The 27,830-nt window shown below is 50.8% G+C and overlaps 2 protein-coding genes across 4 annotated transcripts in view; one reads left to right on the forward strand and one right to left on the reverse strand.

The window, feature by feature from the left end:
• Nucleotides 1-5,734: 5,734 nt before the first annotated feature.
• LOC119867061 lies at nt 5,735-7,665 on the forward strand. The gene is made up of 4 exons (XM_038581735.1): nt 5,735-5,847; nt 6,045-6,193; nt 6,247-6,862; nt 7,145-7,665. The coding sequence occupies exons 1-4, from the start codon at nt 5,735-5,737 to the stop codon at nt 7,209-7,211; spliced, it is 945 nt and encodes a 314-aa protein (XP_038437663.1). The 3' UTR covers nt 7,212-7,665.
• The window catches only part of VPS26C (VPS26 endosomal protein sorting factor C), a 44,499-nt gene continuing 24,192 nt past the window's right edge, over nt 7,524-27,830 (reverse strand). For 2 of the 3 annotated variants that reach the window (XM_038581469.1, XM_038581470.1), the window contains exons 2-8: nt 27,247-27,390; nt 25,681-25,830; nt 18,494-18,574; nt 15,413-15,487; nt 10,879-11,029; nt 10,465-10,617; nt 7,524-8,804 (exon numbers count right to left, since the gene is read on the reverse strand). In XM_038581469.1, coding sequence (XP_038437397.1) covers nt 8,722-8,804; nt 10,465-10,617; nt 10,879-11,029; nt 15,413-15,487; nt 18,494-18,574; nt 25,681-25,830; nt 27,247-27,390 — 837 coding nt within the window. In that variant the 3' untranslated portion in view covers nt 7,524-8,721. Of the gene's footprint in view, nt 8,805-10,464; nt 10,618-10,878; nt 11,030-11,186; nt 11,352-14,303; nt 14,423-15,412; nt 15,488-18,493; nt 18,575-25,680; nt 25,831-27,246; nt 27,391-27,830 lie in introns of those variants that run through there. The other variant, XM_038581471.1, reaches the window with a different exon arrangement.

Below are 27,830 nucleotides of genomic sequence, written 5' to 3' on the forward strand. Positions count from 1 at the left end.
GCATAAATGAGGAAATTCATGAGGTTGACCCTTTGTTTTCATGAGTTTATTGGCTACACGCTTTTTTCCCTTTGATGAATTGTCTTTTCCTTTCTTGACCTGTTTTCTTTTGGGGTGCTCCTATTTTTCTTACTGCTCTGTAAGAGTATTCCTATATATTAACGACATTAATCCCTTTCAAGTCATTATGATAAATGTTTTTCCTAATCTGTCTTTTCTTTCTTGACTCACAGAACTCTTTTATGTACTGAAGGTCTTTACCATCAATACTTTTCCTGATGACTTTTGTCTTTGCTGTCATATTGTAAAAGTTTCACCCTATAAATTATATATTATCTATATCTTCTTCTTTTAAAGGTTTTTATTTAAATTCCAGTTAGGGAATCCCTGGGTGGCACAGCGGTTTAGCGCCTGCCTTTGGCCCAGGGCGTGATCCTGGAGACCCGGGATCGAATCCCACGTCGGGCTCCCAGTGCATGGAGCCTGCTTCTCCCTCTGCCTATGTCTCTGCCTCTTTCTCTCTCTCTCTGTGACTATCATAAATAAATTTTAAAAAAAATTTAAAAAAATTCCAGTTAGTTAACATACAGGGTGATATTAGTTTCATGTGTGGAATTTGGTGATTATTCACTTACAGTATCCTCTTCTGGTATTATTATTTCATTATTTACTTTCACATTTTTTATACCTTTGGAATTTACTTCCTTTTTTTTAAAGATTTTATTTATTTATTCATGAGATACACAGAGAGAGGGAGAGAGAGACAGAGACACAGGCAGAGGGAGAAGCAGGCTCCACTCAGGGAGCCCGACATGGGACTCGATCCCAGGACTCCAGGATCACGCCCTGGGCCGAAGGCAGATGCTTCAGCATGCTGAGCCACCCACGGATATCCTGGAATTTACTTCCTTTTGAGGTGATTATTGGCAATATAATTTTTATAATTTTTATAGTTTTTAATTATAATTCAGCGTAATTCTTATCAAAACCCTAGGTAACTTTCTTGCAGAAATTGACAAGCTGATCCTCAGATTCATTTGGAAATGCAAAACACCCCAATTTTAAAAATGAAAATAAACGTTACAGAACTAACACCTCACAATTTCAAGACTTACTACAAAGCTATAGTAACCAAGACAGTATGGTACTGACATAAAAAATAGAGATATAGATTAATGGAAAAGAATCCAGGGTCCAGAAACCCATACATTTATGGTCAACTGATTTTTTACCAGGGTGCCAAAGACAATTCTTGAGGAAAAAATTGCATTTTGACAAATGGTGCTGGGACAACTATATATCCAGATGCAGAAGAATGAGGTTAGATCTCTACTTCACATGATATAAAGAATTAACTCAAAATTGTTCAGAGACATAAATCTAACAGCTAAAACTATAAGACTCTTGGAAAAAAAGCCATTAGAGTAAATCTTCATGGATTTTGGATTAGGCAGTAGGTTCTTAGATATGACACCAGAAGCTCAAGAAAGAAAAGAAGAAAAACCGGACTACATCAAATTTTAAAACTTATGCTGCAAATTATGTATAAAGATGGTGAAAAGGCAACCCACAGAATAGGGGAAAATACTTGGAAATCATAGATCCAAAAAGAGATTTGCAAACAGAATGTACAAAGAACTCTCATAACTCAATAATAAAAAGGAAAATAATCCAATTAAGTAATGGGCAAAGGATCTGAATAGACATTGCTCCAAAGATGACATACAGATGGCCAATAAGCAGATGAAAAGATGCTCAGTGTCATTAGTCTTCAGAGAGACGAAAACCCAAATCACAATGAGATACAACTTCACACCCACGGGGGCGGCTACAGTAACAAAAGATGGACCACGGTAGGTGGCGCGGAGGACGTGGAGAAACCGGGCCCTGCTGGATTCCTGGCGGGAACGTAAGGTGGTGCAGCTGCTCTGGCACACAGTCTGGCAGTTCCTCAAAAGATTAAACGGCCTCCTATGATCCTGAACTTCAATCCCTAGACGATCCAAGAAGAGTGAAAACACATGTCCACGTAAAAGCGTGTGTGTTTATGAGTGTTGGTGGCAGCGTTTCTCTCGATTGCCAGAAAGCGGGGTTCGAATGGCTGTCAACTGATGACAACGCCATACGGTATGGCTATGCGATGGAATGCTACTTGGCCGTAAGAAGTAACGAGCTCCCGATCCACGCTGCCATGCGGGTGAACCTCGGACACGGGACGCCAAGGCAGAGAAAGGTCACACAAGGCCACATAACCCAGGCTTCTGCGTAGACGAAACGTCCAGGACAGGCAAAGCGTATGGAGACAGAAAGGAAATGACTGGTTTCTCGGGGTGGAAGACAGGAAGTGACTGACTACTGATAGGTTCGCGGTTTCTATTTGGGGTGGAGAAATGTTCTAATTTTTTTTTTTTTTGAAATGTTCTAAATTTAAATCGTGATGGTTCCGCTACTCTGGGAGTAAGTATACTGTGAGACCGTACACTGAACGGGCCGAGTCCTAGCTCAGTAAGGACATTAACAAAAAGAATACATATTTTTGGGGTATGACATAATCTATAGGATTCTCTCCTTTTGCAGATGTTGGAAACTTCCAAAATAAAAAGTTAAAAGGATATACACCCCGTGGGATCCATCAAGATGGTTTCTTTCAACACACTAACGTGATACATTATGCTGGTAGATTTCCTAGGGTTGAACTGCCTCTTCATACCGGAACCCCCCCCTCCACACACACACCCCTGCTTTCTGGTCCTGATATACTGGTTTTTCAATACATGGAAAAATCAACTTGTATTTTATTTAGGATCTTTGGATCTGTATTGATAAGTGCAATAGGTTCGTGGGGTTTTTCCTGCTTTGTCAACGTTCAGTTGTCCCTTGTGAGACCTGATACTTTTCAGTTCGGCACATGACCACACAGAATACTGTTTATTTCTTGCTTCTCTGCAGCCATCTGCGGCCATGTGAGTTTCTGATTATAAGATCTAGGCAGAAGTGTCCTATATGGTTTTAGAAGCCATCCTCAATGGAGCTGGCACCTGGCCTTTGCCTTTGCCCACCGTCCTGCTTGCTGGCATACAGGCGTAAGGCCTGGAGCTAGCTGTTACTGTCTTCCACCGTGAAGACGAGGTGGCACGTGTGAACCAGAAGTAGCCTGGATCGTGAGGCCATCGTGGCTCTGTGCTGACGTGCGGGCTCTGGACTCCCTACCCTGGATGTGTATGTGAGTCTTGTTTAGGTCACCCCAACCGTGGGACCGCCTCACTCACCTGATAGGTCAGATTTTGATATTAGGGCTACACTCACTTCATACAATAAACTGGGAGGTTTTCAACTTTCTCTACAGCCTGCAGTTGTTTAAATAGCGGAACTATTTGACCCTTGAAGCTTTTATAGAAGCCGTCCAACTGGGCCGCCTGGGTGGCTCAGCGGTTTGGAGCCTCCTTCAGCCCAGGACGTGGGATCGAGTCCCACGTCGGGCTCCCTGCATGGAGCCTGCTTCTCCCTCTGCCTGTGTCTCTGCCTCTCTCTCTCTCTCTGTCTCTGTCATGAATAAATAAAACTTTATTTTTGAAAGATTTTGTTTATGAGATACACATCGAGAGACAGGTCTCTATGGGGGGTGTTTCGTTTGTTCTATTAAAGACGTGCCAATTGAATCAGTCTTTTCAAAGTACCAACTCATGGACTTATTAATAAATTTCCCAATCGTTTGGCTTTCATATCAGTTAATTCCTGCTTTTGTTGTTATTCTCAGGTTGTTCTTGCTTTTCTAGACTTTTGGGTACCTAACTCATTAGTTTTCATTCTCTCCAATATAATAATGAAAACACGCAAGGCTATGAATTATCCTCTGGCTGCAGCACTGGCCAGAGCGCAGAGCTCTTTGCCATATGGTATATTTATTTTCATTAAATTTTAAAAGTTCTGCAAATGAAGCTTTGGGTTCCTTTTTGAAGAATATTACACATTTACAAGTAGTTATACTGAATTGGATTTTCCCTTTGGTATGAACTTCTCATTTGATTTTAATATGATAGACTATAAGCCTTGGGCAATTTCTACTTTTTAAATTTTATTGAGATTATCTTTCTTTTTTGGAAGAATATATAACTGATTTTTGCAAATTTTCCACGGATTCAAAAAATACATGTGTTTTCTGTAAGATATAAAGAAAGATGGTGGTAAACACTTTAGGAAGTAAATGCTCATCTCTTAAACACATATTTTTGTGTATTGGGTTTTAAATTTTGGTTTTAATACATACTACTTCAAAACCAAAATCTGAAACAGGAAAGCTGTTCCATTCTGTCACTTAAGACTCAAAGGTGATGGTTTTGAAGCTCTTGCCTTTGTCCCCTAGATGGGCAACCCCCAAGAAAGGAGGTAACCATATCACACTTCCCAGAGCCCTCACCGAACAAACTCATCACTGGGGGAAATGACAGTTGATATTGATTATAGGCAAACCAAACATTTTGGTGTTTTTTACCCCCTGGTCTTGATCAAGCAGGTGCTCCCCTAAATCTGACAAGGGTCTTGCAGACACAGGCACAAATTATACCTTTGTACTTCTCTAACTTCTTAAAACCTAGAGTATGTGTCTTATATGTGACACGCAAGGTTTCAGAGGGACAAGCTCGGTTTGGATATGAAAAACCTCACAGCACTTAGAATCCTGCCTACCCCGACGGGGGTGCAAGGTGTCCCCATTTTACCGGTGATATTCACAGGAAAGCATAGTAGGGCATCAGGGGTCCTCACCGAGTTTTCATTCTGTTTTGCCTTTACTCCATCACTTGACTGCATTTTGTGTTAAGTGTAGTTGGATCAGCTTGGGTCTCCAAATTGGGTGGCCTTAGGTTTCTTAGTGAAGTCACATTCTCTGAATATCCCAGCCCCTCTGACAGTCTCGAATATAAACAAGCTTTTGGTGGTCAGAGTGGAGAAGATACTGACCCAGGAGACTTATTCTCACCTCCACCCCTTAAACCTCCGTGCATAAGTTTTTTCCCACCCGCGGGTCCAGTTTTGACTTCCTTGGGGTTACAGAATTGTTTATACACAGAGCAATTTCCCGAGCAGCTGATCTGCTTTGTGACTTTCCACCTCCACTCCTATCCATTACCTTGGAGAAGCCTTACCGTGGAAAGGGATTTCTTCACAGAAAATGGCTCTCTGACCTCTGACACTCAGCGGGAAGGACGAAGTGGCTCTGACGGCAACGGTCCATGAAGAATGCATGGCTGCCCCCTGCGAACAAGAGCACCTGCACCTTCGGCAATGGCTCTCCACTCTAATGCTCTCTTAGTGTGGGAAGTTGGGGCTGTTTGGGGGGTGTGGGCCAGGAGATGGGCAGAGCGAGGAAGCCTGGGCAGTTCCCAGCCCCTCTGTGCCTCAGCTTGCTTAGCTGTGAAAGGGGGATACCCGCCCCCCCGGAAGGCTGTTGTGAGGTCATTACTAAAGGACATCATAGTGGTCGGGAGTGGTCTAGAACTCTCTGATATTTTCACTTCCCATAAAGGAAGTCAGGATTAGAATGTGATTTACCTTGGACTTTTGGGCCTTTCATCACTCATCTCATCCCTAAGCTGCATCCAGCTGCAAACGATTTCCTGTCTCCTGATCTCATCTTCCTTTAATTCACTTCGCCAAAACCGAGGCAATCACTGTGAACAAAGGTCAGCAGAGCCCTCGGCTCCTCCAGCAGATACGGTGGCCTGGCCCACGCGTGATGGGGAACAGGAGGAAACAGGAGGAAAAGCATGTCGTTGACGCGGTAAGAGAAGCCCAAATGAAGCGAGGCGACGGTGGCCTGGGCTTGGGGGCCAGTGAAACCTGGGCCAGGTGAGGCAAGCCCCCCCGGAGGTGGGCAGGTGTGCGGAAACCCGGACAGATGCCTTCCATCGGCGACAGCCGGTTCAGGAGAAGGGGGGCAGCGGCTCCCTCCTCGTGGGACTCCGGGTTACGGGGTGCAGCACCGGAGCAGAGTAAGGAGCCCCCGCTCTCCCTGCGCCCGGAGCCGGGCTGGTGTCTCCTAACAGGCGGCACCTCGGAGCGCCAGGGCTGCGGCCCCCGGGCAGGGCAGCGTGCGGCCCGTCCCTCCCCGAGCACGGCCCACGAGCCCGGCGCAGCTGTCCCGGCCAACGGGACCGAGGGGGAGGCACCGCAGTCTTCTCGGAATTTAGGACGGGTACCTGCCTCTGGGGACACCGGGAACTTGCGTCTGCGTAACTGCCTGACTAGGAAGAGTGAAAACCCGCCCATCTTCCGGCCTCTCAGGTCAGGAATTCCGGGTAGGGCTGGGTCCAGCGGGGTCCTGCGGCCGCTGCACAGGTGGCAGCGGTGGCTGCAGGGAGCGCCAGGCCACACTGCCCTGGGGCGGGCCCAGCGGGCCCCAGCCAGGTCCTGGACCTGAGTGTCTCCAGGTCGCCTCTCGGCTCAGAGGAGGTCATGGAGGTGGGCGCAGTACTTCCGTCCTTCGGGCACGTGTCAGGCTCTGGAAGCCACTAGGCCCTGGCCGGGGCTCCTGCCCTCCTGCTCATGAGCTCTGGGGGGCCGGGCTGCCAAGGGCCCAGCAGTCGGTGCCCTGGAGACGCGTCCCTCCCTGTCTCTCTCCTGCGGTGACACGGGGTGGGGAGGTGAGCCTTCCGCCGACACATTTGGGGGCGGGTGTCCCCCTTCTCTGCCCTCCCCGACGGCGTCGAGCTCCGGCACGGGCTGGGCCGGGTCGCAGGCCTGTTCCTGCCCGGCTGTGGGAAGGGGCCCGGGTCCTGGTCACACGACCGCACCCAGCAGCAAAGGAGTCGGAAGGAAGACCCCAGCCAGCGGCCACGCTTCACGGCAGCCTTGGTCCGGACAAGTAAGGGGGGACCCGAAAGGGGCCGTGGGACCCCAGATTGCAGCCATCTGCCGCAGCCCAAACCTCTGCCCGCGCGTGGAGGTGATCCTATCCCCCAAAGTCTTAGGAGAGTTCGGGCCCGGGGATCCGGAATCAGAGGCTCCAGTGATGGAGGCAGAAGCGTGGCCAGGGCTCCACCTCCCACCAGCCGCCAGGCAGGCCGGCTCCGACGCCGACGCCGACTGGAGAATTCAGGCACTAACGCGTTGGCGCTCTCAGTCTTATTTCTGATTTACCTCTTAGGTGGCTGAGAACGGAACCAGGCCCCATTTCTGGGGAGCTCTGCCGGCCAAAAGGTGTTCCTGCCTAAGTGGGCATTTCCCAAACAATACACTGTTAGGGACTCACGGTCCAGACTCCCCCCTCCCCTCCTCTCCTTCCCCCACCCATCTCCTCCCCGCCCCCCTCCTCCCCCTGCTCTAATGGGTGGATCTGACACCCCCACCTCCGGCCAGGCAGGGCAGCCGCGCTCTCCTTCCTAACGGGCGGGAGGTGTTCCTTCCCTGGAAGGAAATGGCCAGCCTGGGCCCTTGGCGCCGCTCAGGATCGAATGAAATGAAAATGAAGGCAGCCGGGGGCCCGGCAGGTCCTCGGTTATTCCCGCAGAGGAGCACTCGTCGTATTTATATCCACAAAAGCAGTTTACTGAAGAAATTATATAGCAATAGACATCCCAAACCTTTTCTCAAAATTCTCATTTAGGTGTTGTTTTTTATTTCATTAAAAATGATTCCTACCTTTGAAATCTCCCAGAAAAGTACGGCCTCTTTGTTTCCCGACGTCTAAACACGTTATCAAAGGCAGATCATGATTAATGTCAGGTGAACCTAAGAGGAGGTTCCTAAGCCACAAATGCAGTCTCCGGGAACCAAACTGGAAACGACTCGGTGAATAAGCTGTATCGGTCCCAGGGGCGAGGCCGCGGGATAGAGCCGTGCCCGAGTCCAGTCGGTCTGATGGCTGGTGACGTCACCGGGCGCTGTCCCAGGACGGTGGCGGCCCAGTGGGGCCAGGGGCCGCCTGGCTCGGGCCGCCCAGGGGCAGGGGCTGTCAGGGAAGGCGGGGCCGCCAGGGCCGACGCCTCATTAGCTGTGGCCCCGCAGAAACGCGCTGCCGCAGGCTCCGCATCCACCGAACCCAGGGCTTCACCTGACACACGGCGCAGGCCCAGTGCATCAGGATCAGGTCCGGGCGTCTTCCCGGCACCACCCGGCGCGGGCGGGCCTCCACCTCCCGCCCGGGCCCCGCCGCCCGCCATGCAGGCCATCCGACGGCGACGGGTGCGGACGGCCGCTGGGCCCTCCTGTGACAGCAGGGACGCCTTGGTCCCGTTCCTCCGAGTTCTGAAGTCATCATGAAGCGTGTTATAAAAGGACAGACCAGAGCGGAAAAAACGCCCCAGGGCTCCAGCGGCTGCGCTCTGCGGCCGTCGGTGGGACCTGCCAACCCCGTACGCGGCCCGGAGGCCGCTGTGCTGCCGCGGGCTCGGCCACCTCGGGCGGCGAGGGTTCCGTCGCCCCCAGGACCCCGCTGCCCGGCCAAGCTCCCGCGGCCGTTCCAGTCCCACTGCTCCCCGGAGCGGCCCGGGAGGTCGGGAGCCGGGGACTTCTGCTGGCCGCGGCACGATCTGGCCAAAAACGGTTGACAAGTCCTGCGGAACTTTCCAGGAGAGGTCTGATGAGAGGAGCCCCCTGGACGCAGACGCCTCAAGGAAACGAGGGACAGCAGTGGCCGTAATCTGAGGGGTCGGGTTCGTTTCTGATACAGAATCCTCAGGAACACGAGCCGCGCCTGCGGCTCCCGAGGCCTCCCCGCCCGCGCTACGTCCTGCAGAGCTTCAGCGGGAAGTTCTCCGTGATGAGGTGATCCGCGTGGAGCAGCACGACGACGTTCACCTCAAATTCTGGGGAGAGAAAGAAGGGGCTTGGTGCTCACCGGGCCCCGCGGCAGGAACCACAGGCCAACCGCGCCGCAGGCTCGCAGGCTCGGGGGGGGGGGGGGGGCAGGCGGGTGCCCTGGGGGCTCTGTACCCGCGTCCCACGGACGGACGTCGCCCCGAGCCTCCAGGAGAAGCGGCCACGGCGGCTGCACAGCCTCTGCCCGCCTCTGGCGCGCTTGCCCCACGTCAGTGTCCCCTCGCCCGGGGACGGTGTCTGCTTCCCAAGCACACTGCCCTCGTCCTCGGTCTTTACCAGGGGGAACCTGCCGTAGTCCTTGCTGTTCACTCATACTCGTGCTCATTTGTACACTCCTGACAGCCCTTAATGGGAGAGAGCACGCGCAGACCGGCCCAGCTGCCGGCGCAGGTCTCCCAGCCAACAGAGACCGCGTCCAGCGACAGCGCGCAGCCTAACTGCTGTTCTTGGGGGGGGGGGCTGCGAATCCACCCGAGGCACCTGTTTAAAGAGCCACCTCTTGCTGCCAAGAGAGCAGGGAGCTTCGTGCCAAAGGCAGGAGGCCGAGCACCGAGCAGCTCGGCCCCATGGAAGGGGCTCTGCGGTCGCCTCGTCTGAGGCCCCAGGGCGGAGTCCCGAGGATGACGTCCCCGTCGTGGGGCTGGTGGCCTTCGCCACGCATCAGCCACGACAGGAGCTGGGCGCAAGCAGCACGTCCCACTTTTGTGCTCACGTTCCTGCCCAGGCGCCCTGCACGCAGAGCGGGTTCCCACTGAAGGCCGTGTGGTCAGCCCAGCAAGGGTGAAGGCCAACACTGGGCGTCGGGCACAAAGGGCCTCGCGGCCACCCCTGCTGAGGGCAGGCGGCGAGATTCTGGGGAAGGATCCCAGGGCATGCGTGAACGTTACAGGGACGCCTCCTAAATCTGACAGACAGAGCAGGCAAAAATTTAGGTGCTTCAAGTACAGCAGGGAGGAGAAAGAAGTTTAGGCCTCTTCAAGTTTACGGGAGGAACTAAGTGAGGACTGAACAGATGAGCTCGACCCTCTAGCTTGGACTCCGAGTACTCTGACCAAGACACCTTGGCAGCGCGCCTCCGGGAGGGTACGAGGCAGGATGGGCGGGGGGCGCTGGGCTGGGGGTCTGGGGGTGCCGAGGGCACTCACCCTGCGCCCCGTTCCCGGTGCCACAGGCTTATACCACCTGTTCCACAATAACCACACTCACAGGTCCCAAGGGAAGTCCTGGCAGCCTAGCCGGGGCCACACCTGAGCCCGGGCTGTCTTGCGGCAGGTGGCCGGCCTGGCCGGTATTCGACAAACAGCTGAGTCTGTGACCCTCTCCACTCCGGACGCGGTGTCCTGACCCCTTCTGCGCTCACTAGGCCACCACGCTGCCGACAAAAGCCCTCAGAGACCACGACATCCCAAGCTGGGGGCGCGGAGGCCTCCGCAATGATGAAGGCTAATGCTGGGCTGTCACAGGCAGGTCCCCGCTCAGACGCCACCTGTCAGAGGAGCCTCCCTGGCCTCTGCATGCTCCCTGCTGGCGTCCCTCCTGCGCCTGCCATCCCGCCCGGGGCCCACACCCATGGGTGCACCGTGGGGGCCAACCAGCCTGCGCAGGGGACTCGGGCAGGCCCCCGGGGCGGGGAGCTGGTGCACTTACCCACTTTGAAGTTGGTGGTCTCCAGTGTGGGGCAGGTGAACAGCCGCGGGAAGACCATGTGGATGGGGACCGAGAGGCCCCGACAAACATCACCGTCGGCGATCTGGATGTTCTGGATCTCCGTGGCGTCTCGGGCGTATCCTTCGGCGCACCCTGCAGGGAGGGCACCGCGCGGTCAGAAACAAGCGATCCACCGACCCTTGGGGACTCCGCGAGCCTGGGTCCGCACACTCAGCACCCCTGCCATTGGCTCTGTAGGACCTGGAGTTCGCTCCCCCCCAACCCCCCCGCCCCAGGTCTCACTTTCTCAAACACACAGTTCTCGTAAGGGTGGGGGGGGGGGTGCTCTCACTTCTGCTTCCACCCACGGGCCAGCTGCTGGGCAGAGGGCAACCGGGGCGGCGAGGCCCTTACCGCAGGTCTCCACGCGGACCAGCTGCAGCTCTATGCTCTTGATGGCGGCCTCCGAGCTCTCGACCACCAGCTCCCCTGTCAGCGGCTGCGTGATGACGCAGTTGGTAGAGTTGAGATGTCCCCGGATGAGGAATTTGGGGAGCAAGGCTCTCTGGAACACAACAGAAGACAGAGGGATGGAGGGGTCAAGGGAAATCGCTCCACAGTCAGTCACTTGGTGCAAGTAAAAACTGAAAACGGAATTGGACCATTTCTATAAAACCTGCTGGGACCCTGTTTTACAAAATGGGAGGCCCTGTTTTACTTACTTCCTTCTTCTGTCAAGGTCATTAACAGGCTGAATTATTCAACAACGGCCTGCAGCCACCGGGCGGCCGACACCGCCTGGACAGAACGGCCAGCAACCAGGGTCGGCCGATCCTCGGTCAGGTCTGGAACGCTCCTTCTCGCCAAGCAACACGACGTAACAACGCCTGAGGAAGTTGCCAGGACTGTTTACGGGGAACCAGTCAGGCTCCCCTAAAAGGTTTTAAAAGGAGAACCTGAAAATGCTCCCAATTACGCAACTTTGAAAAGCCAAGGTACTTGTTTCATTTCAAGGACACACGAAGAGAACAGTTTTCATCAATGTTTGACTAAATAAAATCTCCTGGACCTTTGCCCTGTAGTCGTAGGAACCTGGTCACGGGTGGATGACGCTGTGTTTGTGGGAAGAGGATCTGAAGAGTCAGAGGCAACGGTTCTAGCAGCTTCGCCTCACTGGTCCCGGGTTCTAGAGCTAAGTCGGAGTTTAGAACACCACGTCTCACAGAAACAGAAATGCAGCCGCAAACGTGAGCCACGTATGTAACTTACAATTTTCTAGTAGCTCTATGTTAAAAAGTAAAAGGAAACAGCTAAAATCAACCAATATGCCCTAAGTATCACTTCCACATATGATCAATATTAAAAAATAACGTTCATGGTGTCTTTCTGTTTGAAATCCAGCCAGCACCTCACCCCTGCAGCCCAGCGCCGACCAGCCCCCTGCAGGGCTGGTGGTCACTGGCTGGAGCTCACGGGGCACGCGGCGCAGCGCAGGAAGCCGACAGCCCCGGAGGTGCAGAGCTCGAGGAGAGTCTTGATTCCAAAGCTCTAGCAACAACTACAAGTAAAGAAGCTATTTGTTTAGAAAAATAAAAAAGCAGCAACAATCTACATTAAAATTCTTTCAGGCAATTGATGGAAAAGATCTCGACATCCAGCATAAGATCCTGACTGACCATTCGTTTTACCCTCTCTTCCGAGGGGCATGGTGTTAACATACACAGACGACCCCAAGAAAGGCTATGCGGAGCGCCACTCGGACACAACCCCAGTGACATGTTTCTGTGCCTAGAAGTGCCCAGTGAGGCTCCCGAGAGCTCAGGGGGCCGTGTCCTGAGGTTGGCGGCAAGAGCTCTGCACATGGGCGTCCCCTGGGCAGCCCTGATATCAGAGGCGGTGCCCAACCAGGGAAGGCGTAGTTGGTGATGCCCATGAGTGGTCTCTGGAGTCAGCACGTGCCCAGGCTGGCACCACAGCTTCCCTCGAGGGGGACTTCCCACCCAGCATGCTCCCAGTGCAGGCCGGGCGAGGCAGGGCAATGCTCCTAGTCATTTACAGCCACCACGCAGGACAACAATGCTCTTGCCCCAGACGACAAGCTACCTGTGCACCCTAACAGAGAGCCCACAGGGCCGGAGGCCTTTTCCTCAGCAGCTCCTCTGTTGGAGTGCACGTTTACAACCAGAAGGACAGATTGTCATTAGGGTTGAGGACAGTCTCGTTAACAAGGCCGCATGTATTTGATCTCATCTATCAAGATAAGCTGACATCCAAGAATCAACAAACCTTTGAGGAAAATAAAAGCAAAAAAAAAAAAAAAAAAGAGTCACACATTCAGCAAACAGAATGACCAGCCACTAGGAAACAGAGGGGAAGGGCCGTGTACCTGCAGTAGAAGAAGGGGCTATCTTGGAAAAGAAATGGGCTTGGAGATGAATCACACTGCTGTGGAGGCAAACATGTCAGCAGTTGGGCTACAAACCAACCGAAGAGCAAATGAGTGAGCTGAAAGACTGTGCCCAGACTCTCCCATGACACATCCAAGAGAAGTTCACAGAGCTGAAGGAAAGGCAGCTGGCAGACTGACTAATTAACACCAAAATCCAACAAAGGCTTCGAAATTCCAGAATACTAAGGATGGGGAGAAGCTGGACGTTCTCGGGGCTGGGGGGAAGGGAGAGAGAGGAGAAACAGATGAGCTCACACGAATTTGGGGACCAGATCATCAGTATCACCAGGCACGAGAAAACCAGGGAGCTACTCTCCAAGTTTAAGGGCAAATGAAATTGAAGCCAGAAGCTTCCATCTACCAAGACAATAGAGGTCAGTGTGAGAGCAAAGTCAGGTGTCTGACCTCCATTCAAGGATGTAAGTCTACTCCTACCCTTTCTGAAAGAACAGCACTAGGATGTACTCCAGCAGCACAAAAAATACACTACAAATACAAGAAAGAAAAGGCTGAGAGGAAGTAGTGGTGAGCAAGGACATGGTGAAACTTCCAGTAATTAGTGACGGATAAGTCATCACTGGGATACTTCGGGCAACTATTAGAAATGGTTTCTTAGTCGACAGAGGCTCAATACTGGGAAAAATAAAACAGATAAACTGGAGCATGGATTTCTGACCATTCCAACAAATAAAGGGTATATGTGGGAGGAAAATGCAAAAATGTTACAAACCCTCTGGCAGAAGGTTCTTGTTCTCAGTGCTGTTCCTTAAACTCATGATTGTCTCTGTATGTCTGAACATTTGGGGGTGGACTATTAGGAAAACAGAGATAGGATGTTAGAGGAAAAAGGAGCAAGCAACGGTATAAAAACAGAAAAAAAAAAAACAAAAACAACCCTTATGACCTTAACCAAGGAGAGTAAGGACAAGTAAAAAGAAAAAGAAAAGCAATAAAGCAAAGAGGAGAGTACAGGACACGATGTAAGGAACACCACAAACTGTATTTCCCAAGATCCGGCCAGGAACTCCTTATGAGATGCACTGGTTTCCGCTCCTCTTCCTCACTCCAGTCCTATCACTAAGTTTTATATTATTTAGGTTCTTGGCAGGAAGAAACACAAACCCACCTAAGAGCATGGGCGCTACCTGGGGCACTCCTGGGTAGCTGTTAGGCTAACGGCCAAAGCTGGGGACAAGCGGGGCAGCGAGATCCCAGCCGGCAAGCCGAGACCTGTGGCGACCACCCATGCTCCCTGCATGCTCCCAATCACGTTCAAATCCTTTTGAAGGAACATGCTGACGGGCCCATGGGGGACTCATCCTCTCCAGAAACTGGAGAGGGGGGAGATGGTAAATGGATTTTCAGAGAGGCCCCCAGGATGCACACCTACCTCAGTGGGGCCTCCCCAGGGAGGCCGATAATGACTCCTGGGCCTCGGACCTCCCACACTTGCTGATTAGCAGGATCCAGAGCAGAAAGCGGCAGTAGAGCAGGGGGGAAAGCCATGCCCTTGGATGACAGAGAGCAGGTGGCCAAATAAGAAGTAAAGGGGTGTGGCTCCCAGGCTGGGTGGCAGGGGGTGGCCGGGGCTCAAGGAAGTGGGGCTCTGGGCCCTACGAGGTAGACAGGAGGTGGGGGGGAGCACAGTGGGCAGTCAGCCCCCCCGAGCAGCTTTTATGAAGCATTCTTCTTCTAAGTACTTACTGAGTTTAAAAAGAAAAAAGAAAGAAAGAAAGAAAGAAAGAAAGAAAGAAAGAAAGAAAAGACAAAGAAAGAAAGAAAGAACGAAAGAAGAAAGAAAGAAAAAAAGAAAGCGAAAAAGAAAGAAAGAAAGAAAGGAAAGAGAAAAAAAGAAATAAAGGAAAGAAGAAAGAAAATAAGAAAGGAAAGACATGAAGACTTCACGAAGCACAGCCCGCCCTCAACCCCGCAACCACATAACGCACCAAACCGCATTGCCTACATGTCCTCCCTTTCCCATTTCCTCCCTTGCCGCTGGCTCCCTGCAGTCCCCCTTCGCCCGCTCCCTTCCTCCTTTCCGCCCTTGCCTCCCGTTCGCCGGCCGCACTGGACGGTAATGTAAGAAATAAAGAAAAAGACGAAAGAAGAAAGAAAGAAAGATATCAAAATTGAAAATCCAGTCTGGGGATCCCTGGGTGGCTCAGTGGTCGAGCATCTGCCTTTGGCTCAGGGTGTGACCCCGGGGTCCTGGGATCAAATCCTGCACTGGGCTCCCCGCAGGGAGCCTGCTTCTCCCCCTGCCTGTGTCTGTGTCTCTGCCTCTCTCTCTCTGTGCCTCTCATGAATAAAATCTTTTTTTTTTTTTTTTAATAAAATCTTTAAAAAAACAAAGAAACAAAGAAAATCCAGACTGTTCTGGGTACGGACAATAATCAGAAATTTCGTCTTGCTGCGACTTGATGCACAGACACAGAGCGTGTCCGTGGGATGCGGTCCCTAAGCAAACACCCCAGGTGGCAAGCGTGAGGAGCGCCGTACCTCTTTGACGTTCTGCAAGGTTTCAGGCGTGATGGTGAAGTCCACGGGACTCGGGGTCAGCTTCCCCTTCTGAGGCTAAAACGGGAGGTAAAACCAGAATCAGCTGCTGGAAGCCAAGAGTTCCGCAGGCCACGGTCCCCGTCCCCCTTTCAAGGAAACGAAGGGCAGCCTAATGAACCGGGGAGGACTCGGTACTCCTGAGGCAGGCAGGGGGTCTAAAAACACTCTGCCAAAACACTGTGCTCCGTTCTTTGTCACATTTCTCCACCTCCCATGACTCGGTTTCCTCATCTGTAAAACGAGGGAACTGCTTTCTCAATCTCTCAGGTCCAGAAATTACAAAATTAGACCTACGAGCTGAGAGTAGTGTCATTAGAAGGTGTTTATTTTAAACTTCTCTCTCGGAACGAGGGGACACTGCGTATCCACCGACGTGCTCCTGAGTCAGCACGGTGACCCGAGGCGGTGCTGTTACTGTCACTGTCCCACGTCACAGAAGCGGACACTGAGGCACAGCGCGCGCACATGGCTTTCTCAAGTGGCAGAGCCGAGATTCAAGCCCAGGTGATCTGGCTCCGACGCCAGCGCCGTGACCACTCGGCTGCCACCTGGAAGACTCCCTCCGACCTCTGCACGTTACCGCAATCACTAACGGCGGTCATCTCCCCGTCACACAACCACAGGACGCGCCCGGATGGCCCGGCTGCGTCAGGGCCGGCCTGGCCTGCTTCTCCCCATGCTGCAGAGGGGACACCGGCCACCCTGCCAAGGTTACTCATCTGCCAAAGCAGTACAACGGACTTCCGGTCAGTTCCAGAACTGGAATTCTAAGGAATATTCTAAGGAATATTAATTACTCTTATTAATACGTTTGTGAACATCCTCTTTGGCGAATAAATTCTTCTTCCTCACAGCCTTTAAAGGACTATCGGACTTGTCAACCAGAGATCACACGTGGTTTGGCCTCGTGAAATCAGTCCCAAAGAGCAGGCTTCTTGGAGGCTGTGAGCTGGTAAACTACTGGGAGCAGGGAGGAGGCCCGGAGAGCTCAGCCCCCGCTGCCCGCCCCGAGCTGGCCTCCGTGGGGGCTCTGCAGCCATGAGCGGGCCGTGGGCCCTGGGTCGGGGGCCGAGGGGGTCCTGGCCTGGAGCCCAGCTCTGGGCAGGGAACTGAATTTGGGCTCATTCTCCTTCACAAAGGTGGAGGCTCTTTTTGCAGAAGACATAAAAGGGTATATGTCTCTTTTAGGGAATAAACCACATTAAAAAAAAAATTTCTTTTTGTTGTTTCAGTTTGATAGAAAAAAGGAAAACATCTCAATCATATCATTCCCAAAAAAGATAACTATCTGGGGGATCCCTGGGTGGCTCAGTGGTTTAGCGCCTGCCTTTGGTCTGCGGTGTGGTCCTGGGGTCCCAGGATCGAGTCCTGCATCATCGGGCTCCCTGTATAGAGCCTGTTTCTCCCTCTGCCTCTCTCTCTCTCTGTGTCTCTCATGAATAAATAAAATCTTAAAAAAATAATAACTATTTTAAATATTTTCTATAACATACTTCTCACTGAAAGAGTCAGTTAAACACAGTAACCACTAAAATTAAGAGGGAAACTATAAATGTCAGAAGTCCTAAAAAGTTGTAAGAACGATGCAAATAAAGGACATCAGTGACTACCAATTTTATACACAGGAGATTTTACAATATTACACTTTTGCTTAACCATGACTAAAAGACACCTGTGGATATTTCCAAACAGTGTAAAAGAGATGGAATTGCAAATTTTCCACAAACACCAACTGCCTCACCTCAGAGCTCCATCGAAGCCCCATTTACTAAGGCACGTGGCAAAGATCGTGGGATACGTGTGGGGTCCCCAGAATGCTGAGTCCCGCTCATGCCAACGAAGCTATAGGCCACGCTGGGTGAATGAGCCAAGGAAGGCTCGTGGCTCTAGTGTCTGTCCAGGTGGGGTGGCCCCTCGACGTGGCCTGCAGCCCCAAGAGTCCGTGCCCTCAGGAGCATGGGTCTCTTCTAGCCTGGCGAGCTCAGAAGCGGTGTTTCCGAGGTGGCCCAGAGAGACGTGCTCCCGCACAGCCGGGCTCTGTTCACCTGGGCGCCTCTAGGAACCCCGGTCTGGCTCTCTCCTCTCCCTAAACTGCTCAGAATAAAAGCAAAGGCAGATGGACCACACCTAGGGCAGGCGCTGTCAGTCACTGCTAAGTGTTGCATGATGACCAAGGACTAGCAGGGATGGGCTGCAGAGGACTCTGCTTTGAAGTCACCCAGAGTCACCTACAGCCAAAGGGAGGGCGCTCCAGTTCCCTAACTTGGCACGTGAGAGGGAAAGTTTTGTTTTTTTTAAAAAAGATTTTTTTTTTAAAGATTTTATTTATTTATTCATGATAGACATAGAGAGAGAGAGAGAGAGAGAGAGAGGCAGAGACACAAGCAGAGGGAGAAGCAGGCTCCATGCCGGGAGCCCGACGCAGGACTTGATCCCGGGACTCCAGGATCACACCCTAGGCCAATGGCAGGCACCAAACCGCTGAGCCACCCAGGGATCCCCTTGAGAGGAAAGTTTGAAGAACATGTCGTCACTGCAAAATATTAGCAGAAGGTGTTGGGAGAGGCAACCTGCTCTGGCCCAGAGTGTCCCCACATGTCCTTGCTGGGCAGACCAAGAATGTAAGGCCCTGACTGTCCCTTATCTGGGTCGGGCCATTTCTCTGGGTTGTGTTCGCCACAGCCACCTCGGGGAAGGATGTCTCTCTCCGAAACGGCCTTGCTCACTGCTTGCTCTAACACAGGTGGGCTCCCAGACTGGTGCTCCTCAGGGGCACCTCAGTGGCATCTGGGCCATGGCATTGCCCTGTGGGATTCTGGGTCCCAGTGAAGAGGGCACAAGCCACTGTTGGTGCTCTGACCCTGCCAGGAGAAACCGGGTCCCTCGTCTCCGACCCAGGAGTCTTTCCCCAGCAGCCAGGACACGGCACCAGGCTGACTTACCAGCCTGCAAATGGGATAAAACACCAGACCCTACAGAGGGTCCCCATTATTAAGCCCGGGGCCCCCGAATATAGCTTACAGCAGAGTGAACGATGAATTCGCAGGTCTTTGTCAAGTCCTTGGCCAACAGAGACCGCCTCATGTCACAGCGCAGGGTATACTGGAGGGAGAAGTCGGAGAAGACAAGGTTATGTTCGTGTGACTCACTTTCATCGCGGAATTACATTCAAAGAGACAAGTCAACATTCTTAGGGAAACTGGGTCCAATTACCGTGTTATCTGAAATTAATATACCTAACGGGGAGCCAACGCTCAAAACGGGGAGCCAACTGCTCAAAACAAAATTCCTCGGCCTATGCCCACAGCCATCCCAAGGCACAGGGGCTCAGCTGCAAGACAGGGGAAGACCAGGGTGACAGAAGAGAGCGTGCACTCCGAAGCAAGAGCTAGCTCAAATCCAGCTGTCCGCGTTGCTGGGTGAGCGCTGCCAGTCAGACAACTGCTCTGAGCTTCGGCTTCCTGCTCCATGAAATATGGGCATGAGGATCTGCTTGCAGCAAGAGCCAGCGGGACCGTGGGTGTGGGTGTGTGGGTGTGTGTGCAGGGTACTGGCACACGGTCAGGCACAGGGCAGCTCTCCTGTGCAACGGCCGCTATTTTGTAGTAAGGATTGGGAAGCACACAGAAGGGCCTGGAAGCCCCAGACAGCATCTCGCATGGCACAGAGCACCTGGGGACACAGGGCTGAGCGCACCTGCGCGGCGGTCACTGCACCGGGGGCCGGTATGAGACCCCGCACAGGACCTGCAGTTACGGAAGAGCAGCGGTGCTCAAGGAGCCAGGACCCTAGGGCAGCTCAACACCGGCTCTCTGTACTTTAACCTTATGGAGGAATAAAGAAAGGAAACCCCTTTTAGAAGTTTATTTTGGAAAATTCCAACATATGCAAAAGTAAAGAGAAGAGAGACGTCCCCCACGTCCACGAGGCAGCTTCCAGAGTGGTCGATGCATGGCTCGCCTCACTTGACCATTCTCCCCGGCTGCCCGCACACGGATCCCGTGTGCAAACCGAAGTGGACAGGCGAGGCAGCGGGCATCGCTCTAGCTCTCAGCTGCGTTCAGTTCCTCTGCTGTCCCTCTGCTACTTTTCAGCACCAGCCACTCCCAGTTACCTCCTGCAGGACAGGCCCTGTTGTCCCCGAGGGAGAGCCAGCCCCTCTGCACAGCTGGTGCCCCAGCCACGAGCTCTGACCCCAGACCGCTTCCTCACACCCGTCTGTGGGCTGACAGGCTGACTGGTAACAACATTCTACAGCATTCTACAGCATTCTACAGCATGATCGCTGTCTTCAGGCTCATTAAAAAAAAAAAAAAAAATAGGGGCACCTGGGTGGCTCAGCGGTTGAGCATCTGCCTTTGGCTCAGAGCAGGATCCGGAGTCCAGGGATCGAGTCTTGTATTGGGTTCCCTGCATGGAGCCTGCTTCTCCCTCTGCCTGTGTCTCTCATAAATAAATAAATTTTGGGCGGCCCCTGTGGCACAGTGGTTTAGCGCTGCCTGCAGCCTGGGGTGTGATCCTAGAGACCTGGGATCGAGTCCCACGTGGGGCTCCCTGCGTGGAGCCTGCTTCTCCCTCTGCCTGTGTCTCTGCCTCTCTCTCTGTCTCTATGAATAAATCTTTAAAAAATAAAAATAAAAATAATTTTTAAAAATCTTTAAAAAATAAAAATAAATAAAAACAAAATCACAGAATCCATACGGAAGAAAGTTAGCAGTTGTCTTAAGGATCATGTTAAAAATGATTTGTATAACTGGGACTATGTGCTGGGTGAATCAAGAAGCTGCATCATTATGAACGCTCTATCCGCATTACACAGGAAGTCACTACATTTAAGGTAACACTGGGAGATTAAAACACTTAAAAAAAAACAAAACACCCCTTGTCTGCAAGGAAGGACCTTTTCAGGTACATATATGTATGAGATTCTTTTGAGATATCAATCTAGTCTCCCCGACCCGATAAGCTCCAAGAGGCCTGGTGCTGTCAGATTCATATAGGTGTGTGTGCACACGTACATCTATGCACGCGTGTATGCCTGTATGTGTTTTCATCTTTCTCCTGTACAGCCCACACCCTGTCTAGCATGGGCAACATTTTGTTCAGGCTTGCCTGCTGGCTCGGATTCTTTTCCCATCTTTAGTCTCAGGGGTTTGGCGGGGCGGACCTCCCCACAGCCCTCCTGGGCGCAGAAGGGACCGGTAAGCCAGGGCTGCTACTGGGAACGCTGGAAAGAATTCTTTTGGCCGGGGATGCCAACCCAGTAGATGGGAGGCTGCAGCCGCTTGCCAACAACCAGCCTGGCCACGGCCAGGGAAGAGCCTGAGAGGGAGGTGTGTGCGGAAGGCCAAGCCAGTCACAGCTGGCTTCCCTGGAACGGCCGGCTCGACGATCTATATCTCTTTCTAGGCTAAGTCACTTCGAGCTGGATTTCTATAACTTGCAAAGGAATCAGAACAACAGGCATCAACTTCTGGTCACGAAATGTTTTTAAGCATGAAAGCAATAATTAGTAACATGGGGCAGCTGCTAAGTGCATGCGGGGAGAAAGGTGGAGAAAAGAGGAACACGGTGATGTTCTGTTCTGGGAATCACGTTGATTCCTTCACATGTACCATCTCGGTGGATTATAAGGACAGTCACCAAATAACTCCTTCATTCAGCCACTCAGCAAATACATGCTTGGAGCATTCTCTGTGCCCGGCCCCGTGCTAACTAAGCACTTCGTGCCAAGGCCTCATTAATCTCCTAGGAGGAGAGGTCGTGGAGGCTGCCCAGGGTCACAGAGGTGGGATTTGAATTTACACCTGCCGCTTGCCAAAACCCATGCTCTGAACCCTTACGCAATGCTGTGACTCAAGCCCAGATCTGTCTTGCCCAACTGCTAAGGAGTGGTCCAGGTGGTAGGAGCCACTGCGGGTCAGAGGGGGTCAGGCGGGTCAGACCACGAGCAGGGTGCCAGGAGGTCTAAGACTGGATCTTCTTCTTCTTCTTCTTCCTTCTTCCTTCTTCTCCTTCTTCTCCTTCTTCTCCTTCTTCTCCTTCTTCTTCTTCTTCTTCTTCTTCTTTTAAGGTTTTATTTATTTATTCATGAGAGACACAGAGAGAGGCAGAGACACAGGCAGAGGGAAAAGCAGGCTCCCTGCGGGTAGCCTGGTGCAGAACTCGAACCTAGGACCCCGGGATCACGACCTGAACCGAAGGATGATGCTCAACCGCTGAGCCACCCGGGTGCCCCCAAGATTGGATCTTCTATGACCGTTAGTTAACATGAGGCCAAAGGAAAGAAGAAAGAAGACATGGGTCAAATGACTTGAGGCCGACTCCTGGAAAGGATATTCTTAACTGTGAGAAAGGATGACCAGCATCTGGATAAATTAATTCTGTGACAGTTTTGCAGACATGCTGGTACTGCCGTGATGCTGGGCTACAGCATAAAGCTTTGCTAGTACGGCCACGAGAGTAGAACAAACATAATAAAATTTGCCTGTGATTTACATGACTTTCCAAAGAAAAGGCAGCCGCACAAAGGACAACTGGGGAAAGCGGACAGGTTCTCATACGCACGATCTGATCACAAAGGGGAGGAACAAACCCAGCCTGCCTGAGGAGAGGAACAAGGGCAAACGCCACCCAGCAGCCTCTGTCGACCGAGTAAAGAGGAAACCTGGACCCTGCAAGCTGGAAATGTAATACTTGCTACACCTTAAACCCTTTGTTCTGTCTTATGGTTCTTACTATTTTTACATTACGTTACCATAACACAATTCAAATTCTAAATGTGAAATGCCTTTGTGCCCACATCATTTGAGAGAGAGGATGTTACTAGGTTCAACAACACTTTCTTTGCAGAGGAATGCACCTATAAATCTTCAGGGTAAGCACGGCAAGCGAGGGCCCCCATGGGACCCACGCTGAGGCCAACCCTGTGCCCACGAGTGGTTGCCATCTGCCCTGGGTGGCACTTGCTCTGCTATAAAACACAGAGGCTAACAAAAGACCCCTCTAGAAACTGAATGAATGATCAATGAATGAAAAACTGATTTTAAAAACCCAACATCCCAGTTTCTCTCAAGAAGTGTACTCTCATGGGGCACCTGGGCTGGCTGAGTCGGGGGAGCACACGACTCTTGGTCTCAGGGTTGTGAGTTCGAGTTCCATGCTGGGTGTAGAGATGACTTAAAAATAAAATCTTTAAAAAAGCAGCAGCATATTTTCTCAAAAGGAGCAATAACAAATTTGGATATGAATTGAGGGGGCGCCTTGATGGCTCAGTCAGTTAAGTGTCTGTCTCAAGTCATGATCCCAGGACCTTGGGATTGAGTCTTCCATCAGGCTTCCTACTCAGCGAGAGTCTGCTTCTCCCTCTCCCTCTACTGTTTTTCCTGTTTGTTCTCTTTGTCAAATAAATAAATAAAATCTTTAAAATAAAATGAGTATGAATTGGGAATGAGATGATATTTGAGAATTTTTGTTAATTTTGATAGGTGTGAAGATGCCGGCTGTGATTATGTAGGAGAGCATCCCTATTTTCTGGAGATGGATATTGAAGTAGCTCAAGATGAAGTGTCGTGATTCTGTAACTAACTTTGAAATGACTCAGGAAAGATAAACACAGATGAAACAAAAATGGCAAAATTCTAATAAATGTTGAATCTAGGTGATAAGCTCTTCTACATTGGAGGTTAGGATGAGAAGAAATCTCTTCATTTTTAGAAACCTGTGAGATATTTGGGGAGGTAGGGAATTCTAAGTTGTAGCATTCTGAAGTTAACCCTCACGGGGTAAAATCTGATGAAAAAAGGTTGGGTCAGGGTGACCATACACCTTACTGAAGAATTCACCACACACTAATCCTCCAATTGCATTTTTTAAAAGATTTCATTTATTCATGAGAGAGACACACAAAGAGAGGCAGAGACACAGGCAGAGGGAGAAGCAGGTTCCCTGTGGAGAGCCTGATGCAGAACTCGATCCCAGGACCCTGGGATCATGACCTGAACCAAAGGCAGACACTCAACTTTTGAGTCACTCAGGCATCCTCCTCCAATTGCATTTTATTTTATTTTATATATATATTTTAAAGATTTTATTTATTTATTCATGAGAGACACAGAGAGAGAGGCAGAGACACAGGCAGAGGGAGAAGCAGGCTCCATGTAGGGAGCCCGACGTGGGACTCGACCCTGGGTCTCCAGGATCAGGCCCTGGACTGGAGGCAGCACTAAACCGCTGAGCTACCTGGGCTGCCCCTCCGATTGTATTTTAAAGAGTTTCCAACTTACACACAGCCATGCAGGACACAAATACTCAAGATTTTTATATGCAGTTGACTTTTGAACAACACGGGGTTGAGGCGTACCAATCCCCGCACAGTCAAAACTCCATGGATAACTTGTGACTTCCCAAAAACAGAACTACTGAGAGCCTACTGTTGACCAGAAGCCTCACTAATAACATCAACAGTTGGTTAACAGTTATTTTGTAAGTTATATGTACCGTATACCGTATTCTTACAATAAACTAAGCTAGAGAAAGAAAACTATAAAGAAGAGAAAATACATTTGCACTCTACTGTATTTACGGAAAAAAAAAAAATCCATGTAAAGGGGACCCACAAGGTTCAAACCCATGTTGTTCAAAGGTCAACTATATACATCTGCATGCCCTTCTTGGCAATATTTGGAAAAGGATGAGATTTCCAATTTGATTTTTTTTATAAGACTTTATTTTTTACAGTAATTTCTACACCCATCGTGAGGCTTGAACCCACAACCCCGAGAGATCAAGAGTCATATGCTCCGCTGACTGAGTCACCAGGCACCGCTCCGATTTGATTTTAAACAAACTAATCTAACAAGAACAATGAACACAGGAGGAAGTGACAAGAAGCATGATCAGTGAAACCTGAATGTTATTCTCTTTGGTTTCTCATGAACGAGCGCTTATGTTATTAAATCAACAGTGTTAAAGAGCTACTGTGTCGAGCAAGCAAGGCAACGCTGATTCTGGAAAGAGAATAACTGTGATGTTCAAATGACACGTTTGGGATTTTGTCAGTCTTGCTAAGAAGGCATTGTGCATGGACTGCCTTTGGCGGTGAAAGGACTCCCGACCTAGGAAGCTGGTCAGAGCGCTTGCACTGCTGTGCTCGGGCAATTCGCACGTCTACACAGCCAACTTCCTGTGAATCTGGACACTTCCCTGTCATTACGGTCACTTCCCATGGGCTGGCCAGAGCCTCTAGAATACAGATTGCACACTGAAACAGGTGCACCAATAATGAAGGACGAGACGCAGCTTTTCTGGACGGAAAGGTAGTGACTGCAGGGCAGGATGTCACTTGGCACCTGCTTCTCAACCCATCTTTCGAGCACTTCATCGAACTCGCACGCAGACAAACCTTGAGGTGACACTCTCACGAGTGTTTTGAGGATCTGTATTTTTAAAGTGGTATGTTTTAGGCAGGGGAATGGTCTCTGACTGAGACCAAATTATCAGCTACAACTTAATAAATCAAGAAACTTCCTAACTTTCCGCCCTGTTGCACGTATGCAAGACAAAATGGTTTTGTCTCATGTAGCAAGGGGAACCCTGCAAGGCTGATATCACAAAAGTACCTTTCTTTCCGCTGAATAAAGGAAAGGCTCTCTCTCACCCGCTCGCTCTGAGTCATGACTCCGAACTGTGCCGGAGACAATAGTGGCTGTGAAAGGCGTCCTGGGCCAGCGGAGGTAGACAGGAAGTCATAAATTCACTTCCCCTCATTTACAAGGTTTGTTCAATAAAGAATACAAGCCTATGTTAGAGTAGTAGCCTTTGGATATCTAACAAAGAGATATTTATGCGTATAGAACAGACAATTAGTGCGGGTGCCAGAGAGGAGGGCATATCTGTCACCAAACACTACCAGCACCCCTCACGGTGTCAATGTGGCCTGAATAGGGCCCAACAGAAACAACAGAATTTTTTAAAAAGAAGCTAGAGCAGGGGTCTCTCCGGGATTCCTATCAAAAATCATGGCCACACATAAAATGTGTTCTGCACAGCAAAATGAGAAATCAAAATAGAACATAGATGGGTGGTCTTGGCATGATTACAGTATTAAACTCTTGGGTCCATCTGGTAACTTTCAGTGAAAGAAAGACGGAGCCATTTTGCAGAAGAAAAGCCAGGAAGCCACCTGCACGGGATTAGGAAACTCTCACCTGAATGTTGACGAACACGCCGTGGTAAGTCTCATACAGAACTTTGTTGCCCTTCACGTGCAGAGGAAATTCAAAAGGAATTTCTGTCTTGCCACTGGGAAACTTGCCTGGCTTCACCATTTCGATGGTACTGTTGATAATCTGGATAGGCTGTAAAGGAAAAGCAACCGAATCTCTCAACGCGCACTTTTGGATGCACTTTTAAATTACCGTGTCTGTTAATGATCTCTCGAAAGCCTCAGGCCCTGAGCCCTCGGGGGCTACCCTCCCTGCGTCCTGGGCAGCACCGTGCTGTGTCTGCAGGGGAGTGGCCAGGTGGTTCAAGTCTCTGGCACAATTACGGTTCATCCACAGTTCTGGATGCTTCCATGTCTGGGGCACATCTGAAGCCATATTTCCTCTCCTATCCCCCAAAAGCTCAGTTAACTGTCCTAACAACTGTCCTGACAGGCATTCCTACCTTCAGTCAAGGTAGGAGGGCCAGGTGGGCTGCCACTTGAACCCAGGGCTCCTCACCACCCTGTGCCCGCCTTGGACGCCAGCCTCCTGGGAGCCTTCCCACCACCCACCGCGCGGGGAGGAGCAGGCCCGTCCTCAGCCCTGCGCACCTCAGCGTTACACTGGGACTTGCCCAAAGGCAGCCATCACACCTTCCTTAGTTCACATATTCTAAGCTTTGGTTTTGCATCACTCGGAAAATCTACAACTTTTGAAGTGAGTCTCTAAGTGCTTCCGGAGGAAAATAAGGAGATTGTGGAAGATGACAGGGAGGCCCTGGATCTGAATGTGGCCAACTAGAACCCGTCCGTCCTTCCTCTCACCTCCTGCCCCCTCAAAACTCAGCCTTATTATGTCCTTCAGGAAAAGGAAACTATAAGTATAGAAAAGGAGTTTATATTCTGGAACATACACCTCTACCCAAAATGACAAAAAGGGAAGAATGGCCACTGTTCTATCTGCATCTTACCCGAGTATCAAATCCAAGAGCTGCCGTGTACACAGTCAAAATAACAGTTTTGTTTGAGGAAGGTAAGTGCCAGAAGCCACAGGCACTTCTCAGAAGAGCTCTGGTCTCTTTAAAAGCTGAATTTAGTGCACTTCTACTTCTCCTAATCCTACCTTATTGGAATAAAAACAGGCAGACTTACAAGAGCAGGATATATTCAGAATCAGAACATGTGAATGCTTTTTCAGTTTGATTAGTAAGTATTAAAAGTAGGACCACTGCTATACCTTGCAAAATACCGACAGGTTAACAACAGTAAAGCCAGAGAGCAAATTAAAAACCACCACATGGGACACCTGGGTGGCTCAGTCGGTTAAGTCTCAGTCTGCCTGCCTTTGGCTCGGGTCACAATCTCAGGGGTCTGGGATCCAGTCTCGCATCCCATTGGGCTTCCTGCTCAGCGAGGGGTCTGCTTCTCCCTCTCCCTCTGCCCATCCCCACTGCCGTGTGCGCACACACTCTCTCTCTCAAATAAATAAATAAAATCTTAAAAAAAAAAAAAACCACCACCATACACATTGGGATAATGAACTAAAAATGTGCAACCTAAGCGTTCTTACCTTAACGGAATTGTAGAAAGCCTCAAACACACCCACACTCTTGGCACTGAGCTGGAGGTTCACGCTTCCTTCCACCGTCAAAGACACTCCCTGGTGTTGGATTGAATCCTTACCAGATATGACCACCACGCCTGAGAGCACTTCCTAGGAGAAGAGACAGCCACCGGTCACACTAACATGTCTTTGCATCCACCTTGTTTATTAGCAGAGGTAGATCTCCTTAGCAATCAATTTGTTCTAAGATATTCAGTGAGCACTTATTGCAGACCAGAGACCTGGATGCTGGGATGGAGAAGGCAAAGCCTTGGGTAGGGGCTGGAGAGCCAGGAAGGATGACGGGGCAGGGCCGATGCACAGTGCTTGGGAGCACTGCTGGGAGCACTGAAGTGGGCAACAGATCTCAGGCCATCACAGCCTTCCAGATGCTTCCGCACTCCCCGCTGGGAGAATCCCAACAAATGTCTGACTCCAAAGGGCAAAGAGAAGGGTCAGAGGCAAGGGGCAGGTTCATGGCCACATTACCCACAACCATGTATAAACAACCTTTTCAGGAAAAAGACGGTAAGATAAAACCCTTTTCTTTG

This window comes from Canis lupus, chromosome 31, assembly GCF_011100685.1.
Source record: "Canis lupus familiaris isolate Mischka breed German Shepherd chromosome 31, alternate assembly UU_Cfam_GSD_1.0, whole genome shotgun sequence".
Lineage (NCBI taxonomy): Eukaryota > Metazoa > Chordata > Mammalia > Carnivora > Canidae > Canis > Canis lupus.

Coding starts and splice junctions, on each gene's coding strand:
- LOC119867061 (XM_038581735.1), top strand. CDS start 5,735: ATGGGGAACAGGAGGAAACAGGAGGAAAAGCATGTCGTTGACGCGGTA. Junction 5,848..6,044: donor GCCAGTGAAACCTGGGCCAG/GTGAGGCAAGCC, acceptor GTCTCCTAACAG/GCGGCACCTCGGAGCGCCAG. Junction 6,194..6,246: donor CTTCTCGGAATTTAGGACGG/GTACCTGCCTCT, acceptor CTGCCTGACTAG/GAAGAGTGAAAACCCGCCCA.